General features: G+C 40.0%; 1 protein-coding gene across 4 annotated transcripts in view; it reads left to right on the plus strand.

Annotated features, from left to right (window-relative positions):
* CDH13 (cadherin 13) overlaps window positions 1-16,583 on the plus strand; it is a 781,695-nt gene that overhangs the window by 302,260 nt on the left and 462,852 nt on the right. For all 4 annotated transcript variants that reach the window (XM_038368674.2, XM_043494836.1, XM_038368678.2 and 1 more), the window contains exon 4: window positions 1,257-1,376. In XM_038368674.2, coding sequence (XP_038224602.1) covers window positions 1,257-1,376 — 120 coding nt within the window. The remainder of the gene's footprint in view (window positions 1-1,256; window positions 1,377-16,583) is intronic.

The raw sequence follows: 16,583 nt of genomic DNA on the forward strand, positions 1-16,583 counted from the left end.
GAATTTTTATTAGGCAAAATTCATTTGGGAGAAAAATTGAAAGACAAAACAAAAACATGGACCCAAGTGTCTTGCAGATTGAAAGACTAAAGAGAGGTGGCAATGTGCATGGGATGGAGGGGAAAATATTATTAGGGTGGGCCTCAAAGTAATGAAGGCTGAAAACGGATTTTCTTGATAGTTCTTCCTCCTCTTTGACTTCAGCAGGATTGGAATTGACTATTGCAGGCCTGAGTTTCCCCTGCTTTCTGTTCATTGTCCAAATTGAAAACTCATACTAAAACCAATTGAGGCAACAGTTTTCAGTTACTGCAGACTGACATTAGCTGGAGGCACTAGCAAGATAGCAGCAAGAACAGCCCATGGTTGTTTCTTGACACAAACAAATCGTGCCTTTTAGAAATCTCATTTACAGAATTACAAAGGTGTTGCATCAACCACCATTGACATGCATCCACCTCTGGGATATAATGCAGCAGCTATTGTAACAACACCCGTACACAGCAGTTTGGGTCCAGAAGAGAGGGAGAATGTAGAATGTAATTATCCCTGCTGAAATTTACCTAGATTCTCCCATGGATATAGCTACTGTGATCACGCAAAGCTGTCATGAGCTCTTTAATGACCATAAATGATCAAAACCTATCTCACTTTCACAACTGATCCCCCAACCAAAATCTTAAATACATGGAAATTGCTTAGGACCAGATTTTGAGGATTGATTCTACCTGACTCGGATGGAAATGTGATACTGGTAGACTTAACCAACACCACTTCCACCAGTATGTTTGTTTACCTGCAGGTCTCCTACCCAAGCACTGAGCTGGCCAGATCTCATTTGGTTTTTAAGATTTAACAGGTTCATCAGATGGGAAGATAGTGCAATCAGAGGTGGAGATTTATAGAGCTATTGTGGTTCCTTTCAAGCTTGGCTGTTTTTTCTACTTAGGCTGAAAGTTAGGCTACAGGAATGCAAGATGAACAGTGCACGCATAAATTATTATTGGCATCATAATAAATGGAATGATCCTGAAGATCAGACTGAATAGTTTAAAGATAATCTTCATTAATCACAAAACTGGTTCAAGTCTTGAACTAACAATACTCTTCCTGCTAATGAGAGTTGAGAGAATGCATTAGCAAGGTCCTGGCAATTGGAAGTTTTTATTCAGAAATTAAGATCTATGCAATGGGGATAATAAATTCATGCTGTCCTGGAGGATTTGGATAATTACTTCCCCCTTTTTTTTTTAAAGGAAATCTTTAAGATTGAAGATGGCAGTCTTGGAATTCTAAGACAAAAAAGGGCCATTGTGGCAACAGCAATGTTAATTCCAGAAAATCAGAGACCGCCATTCCCCAGAGTCGTGGGCAGGGTAAGTCTTGACAAAACATAGCATCAAATTGTGATATTAAGTAATTCATCCATTTCTCTTTGTTTTTTATGTAGCATCTATCATAGTGGTAGATATATGCTGGACAAAATTAAAGAGCATGGAAGCCAGTCAGAAAGAGGTGATTTCTCTCTTTCCTTTTGGGACAGAGGAGCATGATTTTGATGTGTGTAGGATTTTTACTTGAACAGGATCAGTTCTGATAAAACGGGCTTATCAGAGCGGTATGTTTTTAACCTTGGCATGAACTTCACAGTAACAGTAACCAAACAAATGTGCTTGTCCAATATTGATGTCCACATGACAAGTCATGAAATTCTATTCGAGAACAGTACATTCACTTAGGAGTATAGGATGGGATAGCTGGTGTCTGATTTTGTTTTTAAACTGAGGCTATAGCAACCAAAAACTGACATGCATATAAGGCTTTGGACTCCTTTAATCAATCTACAGTACCCAAAGACCATGTGTAGCCTGTGGCTTTTTTGTATAGATCTGTCAAAAGCAAGACCCTATTTTGTGTATCTCTGTAGACACACACACACACTCACATCCCTGCAGTTCTTATGCATAGATTTTCTGAACTGCACACATATAACTTGCATATCCATTTGGCAATATTGCTCATACAGCAACAATAATTGAACATACAAATGAGTCATTTAGGCATCATTTGTTGTAACTGCCTGGACATATTTTGCACATGGGCATTTCTGAAATATGGGCTTGTAACTGGGTCGGCACTCGCCTCTCGTGAGTGCCCCCTTCTGGTCTGGTGTGTCTGTGTTCTTTCAGTTCTGGTGACCCCTTTCAGTGGTTCTTAGGCAGTTTTTTCAATGACTCACCCCTCCAGCTGAGTCACACACATTGTCTTCATGTTAACCAGAACAGACCCCTTCTGGGGTATATAGTCAGTGTCTCTCTAGCTCTCCCTGGGCTTTGATTTTTAAAAAGTCCAGCCCTTGTATGGGGCCATATCCCCAGGCATTCCTCCCTGGAGATACTATCTTCCTGCAACCCTCCCCAGGCTTAGTCCTTAGTCAGTCCCCGCAGCCAGCAAGGAGCTCCCTCAATACTTCCCCGGTCCCTGCTAGCAAACTGTCTTTGGCTCAGTCTTAGCAGCCAGCCAGAAGCCTCTTGGTCCCTGCCAGCAGACTGTCTTTGGTCCTGCTGCTCTTCTAACCAGGCACCTAGTCCTTTTTTCTCCAGCTCCAAGCAGCAACTAACTGCTTCTCTGTTCTGCAGCTCCTTTTATATGGCCCCCCGGCCCCCTGATTGGCTGTTCCAGTGGTCCCTCTGGGTGCTTCCTCACAACCAGTCTAGGCTGCTTGGAGGACCTCTCCACTGCTCCTTTTCTGGGATGGCTGTGGCAAAATCCTGAAGCCTCCAGCATTTTATCCTCCTCCCTGCCCTTACTCCTCACACTGATACTAAACAGATCTCATCAGAAGTATTCTTTTCTTTTGGGGCAGACTTGAATTTTTTTAAGTACAAGTCTTGTTTAATTGTGAAAAATCCACCATGGCTAAGCTTTTTCTTTGTTTGTTTAAAATAACCAATAACTTGGTAAGAGATTTTTGAACATGGGCACGATAAATATTTGATATCTTAATGTCTACATGGTGCAGCAATGTGTAGTAAGGATGCGAGATTTCTAAAGTACACAAATTGTTCCATGTAGACTCTGCTGATGTGCACTAAAAGTTTGCTAGTGTGCTTTAACATAATGCTGTTTCAAAGAGAAGATGGCAGCTGTAGAGCTCTCAGATGTGAGTGATTGAGACAAACAAGAAAGTTATCTTATATACAGATCTGGTAGGTAGAAGTTTGGTTTGGGTTTTTTTAAATGTATTCAGTCACCTTCATATTAAATATGAAGGGCAAGCCGTTTGAGATGTCTCTCATAGGCTGCACATACATCAACCACAAAACCCTTTTTATCTAATAATAATGATAATATATTTTAAAGAGATCCCTTTATTCCTTTCCATAAACCCAGTATCGACTAACAACAGATGGTTCCCAAGTCACAAAATTCAGATGCCAATTTGGATTTCAATCCTCTGAGAATTTGATTCAGCACTTACAGAAATAGAGCCCAGCCTTGAAATTCAGATCTGGATCCAGGCTCCAATCCTGACTCCCTTCTTCTTTTCGAAGTGGTTGAGTTAGAACCATCTCTGCTATTGCTATGATGTAATTTTAAGTGGCAATTCCATTCCAGCACTGAAAAAGCCAGTGATGTTTTCCCCCTTGAATCCCCGGAAAAGGTTGATATTAGTGGCAAATTATTCTAGAGTAGGAATAATAACCAAGACTTATCATTGTAAAACATAAACGTTGCCAGATAAATAGCTGGATGAGCAAATGAACTACTGCTGCGTCACATCCAGCCTCAATATGCTAATCCCTATAACATCGTTTTATGATGATTGAATAAAATAGATTGGGGGTCTTAATCCTGAATTAAATATATTCTAATTTCTATCATATGTTCATTCATCAATCATACTTGGCAGAATCTGTTGGTTGGAAAACAAATTGTATTTTGCTGACCCAGGTTACCACAAAATATGGCAGAGTGTTTGAGAATAGCTATTGGAGGGAGGGAAACCTCGTGGAGCATAATTTACGTCAAGGTTCCAAAATTAGTTTAACTTGCAAACATTTCTTTCTGGTAGTTGAAGCCCATGTTATTTTCCAGGGCGATTCAAAATTTTTGCCAGTTCTCCTCTCCCCCACCTCCATCTACAGGGAAGCCTGTGCTCTGTATTAGGAACAGAAGGAGCCCTAAAAAGTTCAATTGTTATAACTGTCTGGCAGTTTACAGTATATACATAGGCCATGGAGCCAGGACAGCCACCTGGGTGACAGCCTTTGTCCTAGCCAAAGTTCAGTGGTGCTGCGACCCTGTGTACCAGGGCACTACACCACTCAATCAGATGTAGAGAGGACATGTGTAGGGGCTCAGAGGTCAGGCTGCTTGGTAAAGAGGAAGAGGAGAGGTAAACTGCAACGAATGGAACAGGCACAGCACAAGGGAGCTGGATCATAAAGGTCATTGTACTGACCTTCACAGAGTCTAACTTCTCATCTGGAGTGTTTAAATCTAGGGAATAAGAATTTGGTTTATTTTATTATTCCATTCATTCGCGGGCCTTTCTGCCAAAATACCATTAAGGCTAGTTGTTTGTCATGGAGGGTATAGAGAGTTGCATATCATGAGAAACTAGTCTGAAATTCACCATCTCACCTTATGTAGGTCTCCAAACAACTGCCAAATAATATCACCATTCAAAATAGTGAGATAGGATAGAAACGTTTTTACCTCTATTGCCAAGCTGTCCAGCCATATAGTATCCCAGCAGCTTGACAGTATTATTATTTATTATTATTATTATTTGAATTACTTTCACTTTGTTGACTGGAAGGCCTTTTCAGGACATTTAGTTGCCAATTTGATGGCATTCGTTGTACTTATGCATGTATCAGGGGAGACCACAAGCAGGTTCTCATCTTCTCCACTATCGACATACGAAAGAAGAAGATTATTTGTATTACCATAGCACCTAAGAGCCTTGGTGCCTATTATGCTAGAACAAAGAGACAGTCCCTGCCCCAAAGACAAGAGATGGATACAGACAGGCAAGAGAGTACAAGGAAACAATAAGAAAATATCGGTTAACATGATCAGCAGTGGTATCAGCACGCCAGCAGCCTTGGTGTTGTCAGGTCTTTTGTCGGCATCATGAAAAAGGAGAGTTTAAAGAGAGTTTTGAATGAGCAAAATGTATTAGAAACAATATTGATCATACTGCTCCGTGTCTTGAATCAAGACTAATGAGCAATTTCAAGCTAATGGGATAAATTACTTCACAGCTCTGTGCAAAAATTCACTGGAATCTATAATTATGGCTAAATAACAGTTCTAATGTGGATGCCTAAACTTAGAACAGAAATCCATACCAAGGCACATAAATATTACCCTGATTTTCAGCAGTGCTAAGCATCTGCTCCTGCCACGTAAGGCGATAAGTGCTCAGCACCTTTGAATACTGGGGAACTTATCGAAAAAAACTTAAATATAGGTTTTCAGTTGGAGTCTGTGCTTAGGCGTGGGAAGTAGGGGTGCGGGGGGGGGGGGGCGGGATGCTGCAGCACACCCAGGTCTTATGCGGGGCCACTGGCCGCAAGCCCTTCACACCCCTGCCCGGGGCTTGGGTCTTGGCCACTGGCCCTGGCCAACTCAGGTCCCAGCTACCAGCTGCTGGCCCACTTCCTTGCTGCTGGCCCTGTGCCCGGGGCCACACACCCAGGGCTCTGCTCTTGGGGGAGCTGGCCTTGCCCCTTGGCCACTAGCCCCTTGCCCAGGGCTCCAATCCCGGTCCCGTGCCGCTGGGAGGGGGGGTTGTGGACAGGGGTAAGGGGGCTGGCTATTAGCACCTGCACGATTAAAAGGGTTCCAGTGCCACCGAGTTTGTGATATTTTGGGGATCACCCAGGCCAATAAGGGGTTCTGTCAACCCTGCCCTGTAGCTTCAGGGTGCCTTGGTGTTGTGCAGATCTCTAACAGCAGTAGCCTGTCCACAAGCAGAAGGCCTCATCCTGGCTTCCACTAGCCTAGTTATTCCTTGCACGGTGAGTGTCTAATTTAAGTACTCAGGTCTGAACATTTTGCCCCAGTCTGATTTGAAAACAAAGTAGATTTTGTATGTTTCTTTGAAAATGTAGGGGGAAATATCAGCAGTGTTTCAAATAAAGAGAATGAAATATTTCAGAACAGCAGCAGTGAATTGCAAGAATGTACTTAATAAAACATTGTAAATAAAGGATACATTTTTAAAAAGGCTCTAATTCTTAAAGTACTGGTGATGGGGAAGGGAAATTTGTATATTTTCATATTTTTCAAATCCAATAAGGGTCAGTGCTGACAATGAAAGCATTTGATTTTATTTCCATTTTGGATGCCTCGCTCAAACATCTGCATTAGCTATGCTCTTTGGAAAAATGTCAACATCGGAGCAGTAGTTCTGACAGAAAATCATGGAGAAGTCAAATTTACATTCCTGTTACAAGTCATGGGCAAACCTCAGGAAGCCTGGTGTTCTGATTAAGCTACAAATTGTGAGCAGCTTCATGAGTTCTGAAAAGGTGACTTCGCATTTCGCAAGAAGCAGTTTTCTCAGATTTCTGATTCTTTCTGCTTCCTATGAGGCTCAGACATTCCAGGAGAGAGAGACACAGTAGCATCTGTTACTGCATGAGAACCAGGAGAGAACCTACATTCTCTTTTTTTTTTCATCCAACACAGGAGAATAGCTTTAAAATCTAATATAGTCCCCATAGAGTTACAGTAGGCTCAGTCATCACAACCATGGCTAACTGGACCCTTCGTCCTCCTTGGTTAGTCCTAGAATGTTGTAAGAGGGAGGCTGAGGACACTTCTTTTGCAGCCACCATCTTCTGCAACTGGTTTTCTACTCTCAAAATCCACCAGAAAGGCTCGACTGAATTTGGCCAACTGTGTGCCCAAGCACGCCACGGTGTGGGGACTTGTCCAAATCTTTCTGAATTATCTGGATGTCTTGGTTCTGTAGAATTGGGCTGGAAATGTTACAAGAACATGCTTTCTTGTGAGATTTCTGTTCCTTTCTTGTTTCTAGACACACTCCTTTCTTGACCAGACATAAAAGTGAAGGTCAAGGCATGAGAAAAAGAAAATAGGTAAAGAAGAAAATAATACTTAAATAGATGTTTTCAGGTTTCAATAGTTGTCTGCTTTTGATTTGTGGTTTGGGATGTTTCATCTTTTATTCAAAATTGGTCACTATTTATGTATATTATAGCATACAGAAAGGACATTTTATTTAAATGCATAGGTGCTGTATATGTACTACCTCTTATATTTGTGTCTCTGCTGGTAGAAATCTCAAAGGAAGGAGAACAACAAAATTCAAAGCAAGCATGTACAGCCAGGGTGTAATAAAAACATAATATTAAATGTTATTTAATTTGCTCCTTATAAGGAAGAACACAGCTGACTCAATTGATAAAATGTTATAACGAGTTATAGTGCAGGGCCTCGAGGAAAAAAAATGAATGAGTTCTAACTCTATGCAATCATTTTCAGAACAGTTCCTACTATGGAAAGTCACTAGCACAATTTGTGCCTGAAACAGAAGTGTAGTTAACAAATGGTGTTTATGAAAGCAAGGAACAAAGAAAGAAAAGCTTCTTGTCACAGACTGTACTGTTTGTGTGACTGCAGCTAGGACTGTGATCCAAATGTGACTTGGGGCAGACGTGGGCTGCCCAAATCACCTGCCAGATGATTAGAGGCCATTCTTTTGGTGAGGCAGTTCACTTAGAGCTACCCATGCTGTTGTTTCTGACTGCTGCTGTTTTAATGTCTGATGTGGCTCTACCTAAGTTAAGAAAAGAAAGGAACCTGATTAACTATAGGTGAGTATAGAAGCACCGTATGTTGTATTATGAAGTTGATCAAGGAATAGTATGCAGGCTCTTATTAACAATACTCTCATCTACAGTTTATAATGCTGATGTTACTGTGTTGTCATTTACTATAGAATATTGTAGTATTTTCTTCATAAGGAAAAGATGCTAGTCACCCAAAAAAGCCCATTCTTCCTAAAAATGCTGTCGTCCCATATAACACGGCTGAGGATGTAATAAAAGAGATATTGAAAACGGTCTGAAAAATAAAAGGCCACTGTCATTTTTTAGACGTTTCCACTTCTTCATTCATAGTCACGCTGGATTTTTGTAAACTCCTTCCTCTCTTGTATCCCTGCCCGTATCTCAGATCTATGTGCCAATAAAATTCAGGATCGCCCCTTGATTCAAACTCTCACTAGCAACTAATGTTTTTTTTAATTCAGCAGGGTTGCAGCTGACTTGACTATCCACTGTGACTGATGAGAGTGTAGCGTTCTTGCTGATGATACGGTATATGAATAAAAGGAATCGAGAACCAAGGATGCTCCCATAATACAGAACCACAAGGGCAAATCAGAAAACAAAACAGTCCTTCCCTATGTGACAATCAGTGATCAGAATGACAATGTTTTGTTTTCATCTTTCTGTTCATACTGTTTACAAGTTATGTGGAGTTTTCTTGGCTCAGTAAGATGACTGGGATAGTGACATAATCTCGGATGCGCCTAGCTCTTGGTGCTCATCACGCTGACAAGAACGTTTTGCTATACAGTCCTACCGCTGACCCTCCTTTGTTCCTTTCAACTGCTCCATCAGCACATCTGTTTAGTTTATTTGGCTGCCCTGACTAGCCAGCTTATATTTCGGGCCCACTCTAATTCTGTGCTTCCTAGAGAAGCACATGGTTGCATGGAGATAATAAGGACAGAAGCCAACAGCCAAACTCCTTGCTGGACCATGGATGGGAGCAGACAAATAGCACAAAACAGGAGAGTCGGGGGAAATAATTTTATTTCAACGTTTTAAAAAATCATGACAACATAGGGAACTACAAGGGTTTGAGGACAATATCCATTAAGCATCAGTGAAATTTTGGGAGTTAAAACAGGGAGGAGATGACTATATTGCATGGGAGGAGAGGGAAACTTGTCACTTTTAAACAAAAAAATCTTAATTCAATTTGTAGCCCAGTAAAGCAATAAATGTAGACCTCCTGCTCAGTAACATTATTGACCTCCTATTCTGTCTACTTAGGAACAGGATTATTGCCTTGTCAACTGAGAACCCCTTCCTTGGTATCTCTTAATTAAATAACGATCATACCTATACTGTGCATTTACGATGAGGATTCTGGTGGTTTAGCAGATCCTGTGCTTGTGCAAACTAGCCTGCGTTCCTAAATAAATGTGTATTTAATACAATGAGATTAAAAATATTTTAATACACTCTTGGCAACCCAAGCTTCTGTGTCCAGATGGTCTGAGCTATACATGTTGACTGTTATTGATGTGTTCCTTTTTGCTCTTGATGGTAAAAGTGCAGGGATATTATATTCAATTTTTTGGTGTCCCTCCATATGTTACTCTTCCCATTTATTTGTCCACATCAAGTGAAATGAAGTACGAAGCAGCGGGTCATACAATTCTGCTTTAATTACACTGATGGGTTATTTGTCAGTGCTCCATAAAATTATGGATATTTATTCTATGACAAACTAAGAGTGCTGGTTCTATTTACTTAGTGATTGCCTCTTGTCAGTCTTTAACAGTAGCGGTACATGATGCTTTCTATTTGGAGTGTGACTGTTATAGTAATAAAGAGCTTAGGGTCTAAAAAAGGTAGTCACAAGTGGTCAGTTTTCTAGACATGCTGCTAGGCATTTGGACAGGAAATACTCTGGAAGATTAGTGTTTTATCTGGGCTGGATCTGGGCATTTGCTATTGATCTTACATACTCACAGGGAAATTGAGAGTTCATAATGTTACTATATGAATTTATAGGAAAATTTCTCAGGAGATGTGTATTTTGTTTTAAGGGTACCTAGAACATGGACTGCATGCTTACTGATTGGATGATTATCTTATTTACACATAAAGCACCTATACATCAAGATTCTTAATCACATGCCTAACTTTCAGCAGCCAAGCAGTGCCATTGGGACAGTTTAGTTGGGGCCTAAATGACCTACTGAAGATGATGTAGTTTGAAATCTGAGATCAGATTTATGAGTGGTATAAGGGGACAACCGACTACTGACTTGAATGAAATTGTGCCCGTTTACTTCAGCTCTTGATGAAGTGAGCAGCCCTCCAATCAAATAAAGGCTTTCAGTGCTAATACGTGAGTTATTTAACTGACATTTTAATTTTCAATAAAGGATCTATATTTGATATCCCAACGAACCCATTAAGTCAAAAACAACACTCCAGCTGTATCTGTTTTTCTGAAGGGTTCTCTTCAAACTTTCTTCCTGTTTAAAATATTGATAGTCACATAAACAATTTCCAGTGAAATATGTTCTGTTTAAAGGAACAGAGTCCTGGTGAAAAGTCTTGTTAAAACAGTTATGTTTACTTAAAATGTTTCAGAAGAATCAACATTGAGCAGTTGAAATCAGACAGCTTGGAAAACTAATACAGTTACAATTAACAATAACTCATCTCCAGTTTTCAATGTTTTGTGACGATAATAAGAAGAAAAGAAGATTTAAGGAATACTTTCTAATCTAGTTACCATGGCAACAAGTTTGGTTGGAGATACAGTAGCTCTATGGCAATGATGGAATTACATTTTCTGCCCAATATTGAAATATCCAGGACCTAATTTCCGGTAGCTTCATAATAAATCATGTTAATGACCTTAGAGGTAGATCCAAAGCTTGTCCATGCAATGGAGCTATTCAATAAAGTATATTGCAGATTAAATATTGTGGTGTTTGTATTAACCTAACCTTTGAATTTAAGGAAATCTTAAACTCTTTTACGGGAAAGAATTTCTAATAGATATGCTGCAACTCTTGCCAGTTAATTGCTCATGTGAGATAATCACGATAGAGCAAAACTCTAACAATTCCTTTTTATTTGTTATGCTGTTGGGAGCTAACTTTTTTGAAGAAAAAGTGACAGGTTTTTAAAATGGAAATAAGAAAATGAATGAATGAAATAGGCTTTTTTAAAAAAGATTTTGTCTATTCTGCTGCCCTACCTAATGAGCCTAACTGAAAATTTTAATATGTTTTCGTAGTGGTATCTGCCCAAATGCTGATACCATGGGCTTGTTCAGTAGCAAGAGTTCTGTGTTAAGAAAACAACATTCCAAGAAATCATACATAGGGCCTGATTCAGCCACTTAAGCAAACAATCCCATTGACATTACGAGTTGGAAAGACTTCCAGTAAAAGATATCTAGCCCATTTTAGGGATGAAAAGTGCCTGAGTTAATAACGGTCTCTCATCCCTACCATGCTTCCCTGTCCCTCATGAAGGATTGTTCCTTTCAGTCCAGTTTTAAATTCTTTGTCTCAGTTTCACGTATGGCAAGTAATGGGACTTATGCATTTCTCCGAAGGTGATTATTCACTTGTCTAATCACTCCATTGAGAAGTTTTCTTGATGTTCATCTTAAATTTGTCATGTCTCAATTTAATTCAGTTATTTCAAGTCAACACCTCCTACCTTTTCTCCCACTCAGTCAAATCATCTTGCACAATCCCTCTTCCGTCTTGGTGTTTTTACTGTTGACCAGGAGTTCACCTCCAATTCTAACCTCCCAAAAGTTTGGGCATGTTTGATTTCAGGATTTCAGTTTGTGCCCATCTCTCTGCTGTTAATTTGTGAAATTGCTGAAATATAACAAGCATGAGAGGCCAGATGTAAAGTGCATTGAAGTCAACGGAAAGGTTCCCATTGATTTAAATGGGCTTTCTATCTGGCCCATGGTGAGAACGTACTAACACATCCATGTAACTATCTAATAGAGATGGACTGACCCAGCATGGTTGAAGACTTGATCTTGTTGTTGCCCAATCATTTCTACCATCTTCATTCATCCCATTTCCTGCTATACCATTTCAGGCTTTCCACCCCTCTAAATAATTCTTCAGCAGTAGCTATTCATGATTTAAAGTAAGATAGACTGAATGGTGCTTTAGAAGAAAACTAACTTATCCCCACATATGTACAAGCCAAAACATGTTAGCACTCTGAGCACTTATTTTGGTGACAGGTTTAAGGCCAGTAGAGAGGAAGACAGTATGTGGACTGGCCCTAAGACAGTTGTTTTCATTAGCTATCACTTGTTAAATTGATATTAAGGAAAGGTGACTGGTAGATTATTTCTAAAAGGAAGAGGATGATGTGTACTGCATATGCGTCATCTACAAAGTAATGTAAATATCTGTGACTCAGGAGATGATGTATTTTTTTCCTTCTGACTGACCGCCAACTTCTTTTAATCATAAGTAATTAATGGTGACTTTTTTAATAACCGTATATTAAAGAGGGAAAATTTGTGCATCAGTTGAACAAGACTAAATATGTGAGCATAATTAACAGAAAGTAAAAAATGGTTCCTGTAATAGCTTATTAAAATGTGGAAATTGATCTAATACAGAGAGATTCTACATGTAGAACAACATATCTGACCATGTGGATTCCTTACATCCATTAATCAGAGTGCACTGCTATTTTCTGCAGACACCTAATTGAGAGTCCTGGGTTCTACTCCTCGATGTGCCACTGATTTGCTATGTCACCTTAAAAAAGTTACTATAATTCATGCTTCATTTTCGACAATTGTAAAATAGGACACATTACCTACCTTGTTATATACAGATCAACTACATATGGGCTGGCTTCTGATTAGAGCAGGCTGGGAAATTTCTATCAGAATGATTTTTTTTTCAAAAATGCCCTTTTCATACAATCAAAATTTTCTGTGGGAAAATTTCAATTTTGTCTTTTTTTGGGGGGGGGGGGGAAAGAAGCCAGGGTCAGGATGGGCAGAAGGCAGGAAGAATGAGTGCCCTGGCTGTCTGCCAACTCAGCTGTCATACAGTGAGGGAGCCAGGTTGGGGAGAAGGTGGGGAGACCAATGCAAGGGGAGTGGCAGCCCACCTGGAGGTTCTTGTCAATTTCATTTTCTGCCTACTGGGGAAAAACGTGAAATTGACAACAGCCTTCCAGGTGGTCAGCCAGTGAGCTGAAAAATTCCATTCTGGATCTCCCAAAATGGAATCTTTTGAAATTTCTGCTCCATGGAGAATTTCAGAGGTTTTACTTTTCATTTTGCATTGTGGTGACATTTTTTCTGAAACCTTGACATTTTCCGGGGGACAGAAATTCCATTTTCAGGTCAGTCCTAATTCTCATCTCCTTTGAGCAGGTATAAATCCAGAATAACTTCAGTGAAGTCAATGCAGTTACTCTAGGTTTGCACAGATGTAACGGAGAGCTGAATTTGACTTTTGAAATATAATTATTTAAAAGACTATTCGAAGAATCTAATTTATTGGTGTTTCTAAGGATTGATTTTTTTGCTTCATTTTTATTGCAAAACATTACATTGTTGTAAACATAGTGCTAGGTAAGATTGTCATGTCCCACTCTAGTGACCAGAGGATAAGAATTCACTATTGCTGCCAGCTAATGCTGGCTATTTATTTTAACTCCAATGTCAAAGATGACCTCTGCTTTGGTGTTTATGGTCCTGAGTTCAATCACTCCTCATGACCTAGAATAAGCTATAATTTGTAAAGCTCCCCTAGGTCGAGATTTGAACTTCTGCAAGCTTCAGAAGATTAGGCTGAGCATTACTGATGGGAGCAGTTTGTAACACTTGTCAAGTATGTTTCATAGAGTCTAAGGCCAGAGGGGAGCAGTGTGATCTTCTAATCTGACCTGCTGCATAAGGGAGGTCACAGGACTTCCCTGAATTAATTCCAATTTGAAATATAGCATATCTTCTAGAGAAATATCCAGTCTTGATTTTAAAATGTCCTGGGATAGACAATCCAGCACAACCCTTGGTAAGTTCCAGTGGTTAATTACTCTCTGTTAAAAATTTGTGCCCTATTTCAAGTCTGAATTTAGCTAGCTTCAGCTACCAGCTCTTAGAACATGTTGTACCTTTTGTCTACTAGATCGCAGAACTTCTGATACAATTTTCTGTTCCCCAGGTAGGTACTTTTAGATTGTGATCAAGTCACTCCTTAGCCTTTCCTTTGTTAAATTAAACAGATTGAGCTCCTTGACTATTATAAGGCATGCTTTCTAATCTGTTAATCATTCTTGCAACTCTTCTCTGAACCCTCTCCAACATCCTTCTTGAATTGTGGAACCCAAAACTGGACACAGTATTCCAGTAGTGGTCACACCGGTGCCAGGTACAGAGGTACTATAACCTCTCTATTCCTCCTAAAATATTCCTGTTGCTTCTTATTAGCACTTTTGGTCATTAGAGTCACACGGGGAGCTCATGGTCAGCTGATTATCCATCATGAACCCAAAGTCTTTTTCAGAAGCACTGCTTTTCAGGGTAGAATCCTCTGTCTTGTCAGTATGGCATGCATTCTTTGTTCCTAGATGTATGGCTTTATATTTGGCCATATTGAAACACACGTTTGGTTTCACCCAGCTTGCCAAGCAATCCAGTGATCTATCATCTATCAGTGATCTATCATCTTCTCTACTTACCACTCCCCAATCTTTGTGTTATCCACAAACTTTATCAGTATTGTGTCCTCTCTCATAGCTGAAATTAAGGACATAATACTGCTGCTAACTAAGGCAGTTAATCTTTGAGCTGAGTGGCCTGGGTCAGTGCTTTTGGTGCTTAAAGTCTGTAGTTCTTTCCTCTCTGACAACCCATTGTCAGTTGATTGGGAAAACTTCTGTGGACATACTCACTCATGGGTCATAGCTTGGGTAAGCATAAGGATTAAGGAAGGCCATGATTAAAGAAGGCCATGATTACATTATAGAAAAATGTGAAGTATGTGAATGCCAAGGAGAGAAAGGGATTATTTAGAAAAATGAAAGGTGATGTAACAGAGTAATGGGACAATCATAAGAGACAAAATGAAAGCTGAATATCTCCTCACTGTAAGTTGTACTGTACTGTGGAAGAGTCACCTCAAGGATAGCAGTGGAAGGCCACCTCACTTGGGACATTTAAAACTAGAGTGGACAAAGACACTAGTAAACTTGCAATAGGGAATCATCCTACACTGATAGTAAGATGGTCTGCGTAATCTAATAGGGTGTTATTTTTCATCTCTGGGTTCATCCAGGGTTCTTTGACTTGCATCAGTGTTCACTCTTAGTCTTGCCCCATGTGAAGGGCATTTTCTTTCCCTTCTTTATTTTACAGTGTTGTGTGATAATCTGATCAAGGGATGGATGTACAGTATGATTCTAACTTCCATGCTTCAGAGTAGCAGCCGTGTTAGTCTGTATTCGCAAAAAGAAAAGGAGTACTTGTGGCACCTTAGAGACTAACAAATTTATTAGAGCATAAGCTTTCGTGAGCTACAGCTCACTTCATCAGATGCATTTGGTGGAAAAAACAGAGGAGAGATTTATATACACACACACACAGAGAACATGAAACAATGGGTTTATCATACACACTGTAAGGAGAGTGATCACTTAAGATAAGCCATCACCAGCAGCAGGGGGGGGAAAGGAGGAAAACCTTTCATGGTGACAAGCAAGGTAGGCTATTTCCAGCAGTTAACAAGAATATCAGAGGAACAGTGGGGGGTGGGGTGGGGGGGAGAAATACCGTGGGGAAATAGTTTTACTTTGTTTAATGACTCATCCATTCCCAGTCTCTATTCAAGCCTAAGTTAATTGTATCCAGTTTGCAAATTAATTCCAATTCAGCAGTCTCTCGTTGGAGTCTGTTTTTGAAGCTTTTTTGTTGAAGGATAGCCACTCTCAGGTCTGTGATCGAGTGACCAGAGAGATTGAAGTGTTCTCCAACTGGTTTTTGAATGTTATAATTCTTGACGTCTGATTTGTGTCCATTCATTCTTTTACGTAGAGACTGTCCAGTTTGGCCAATGTACATGGCAGAGGGGCATTGCTGGCACATGATGGCATATATCACGTTGGTAGATGCGCAGGTGAACGAGCCTCTGATAGTGTGGCTGATGTGATTAGGCCCTATGATGGTATCTGCTGTCATAAGCCTTTCAATTTTTTTTCCAACAACTTTCTTCAGTCTCTTCCAGCTGGCCACAAAGGGTCAGGTCCTTTTATCTTTCTCATTTATTATTAATTTCTCATTAATCACCTGTGGCATACAGTTTGCAACCTTATCCATGAAAATCTCTTTCAAGTGTTCTTTTTAGGCTTTACCACATGGAAGGGAAATGATCTTGGTGCCTTTCAGGCCAGGATGTAAAAATGTAATGAGAGAGAAGCTCTGCGTTTCCTCAATGTATTTAATAACTCTCAGGGTCTCTTTCATCATGTTTAACAATGCACTGAAGTGACATCAACATCAATGGGCTGTATAATATCTTCCAGAGTCAGATACCGATCAGCTGTCCATCATACGTAAGCAACATTTCAGTGTCATTATTGAACTGTGTTCAAGCATGTTGTTGTTTAAGCATGAAGAAAAGAGTTAGGAATTTCAACTAGGTTGCAGGGTACTTTAGCCTGGATTGCTAAAAGGGCTGATGGGTTTACACCTCTTCTGATGGGTGGTGGATTATTGCCATAGTT

The sequence above is a fragment of the Dermochelys coriacea genome, chromosome 12, assembly GCF_009764565.3.
Source record: "Dermochelys coriacea isolate rDerCor1 chromosome 12, rDerCor1.pri.v4, whole genome shotgun sequence".
NCBI classification, from domain to species: Eukaryota; Metazoa; Chordata; order Testudines; family Dermochelyidae; genus Dermochelys; species Dermochelys coriacea.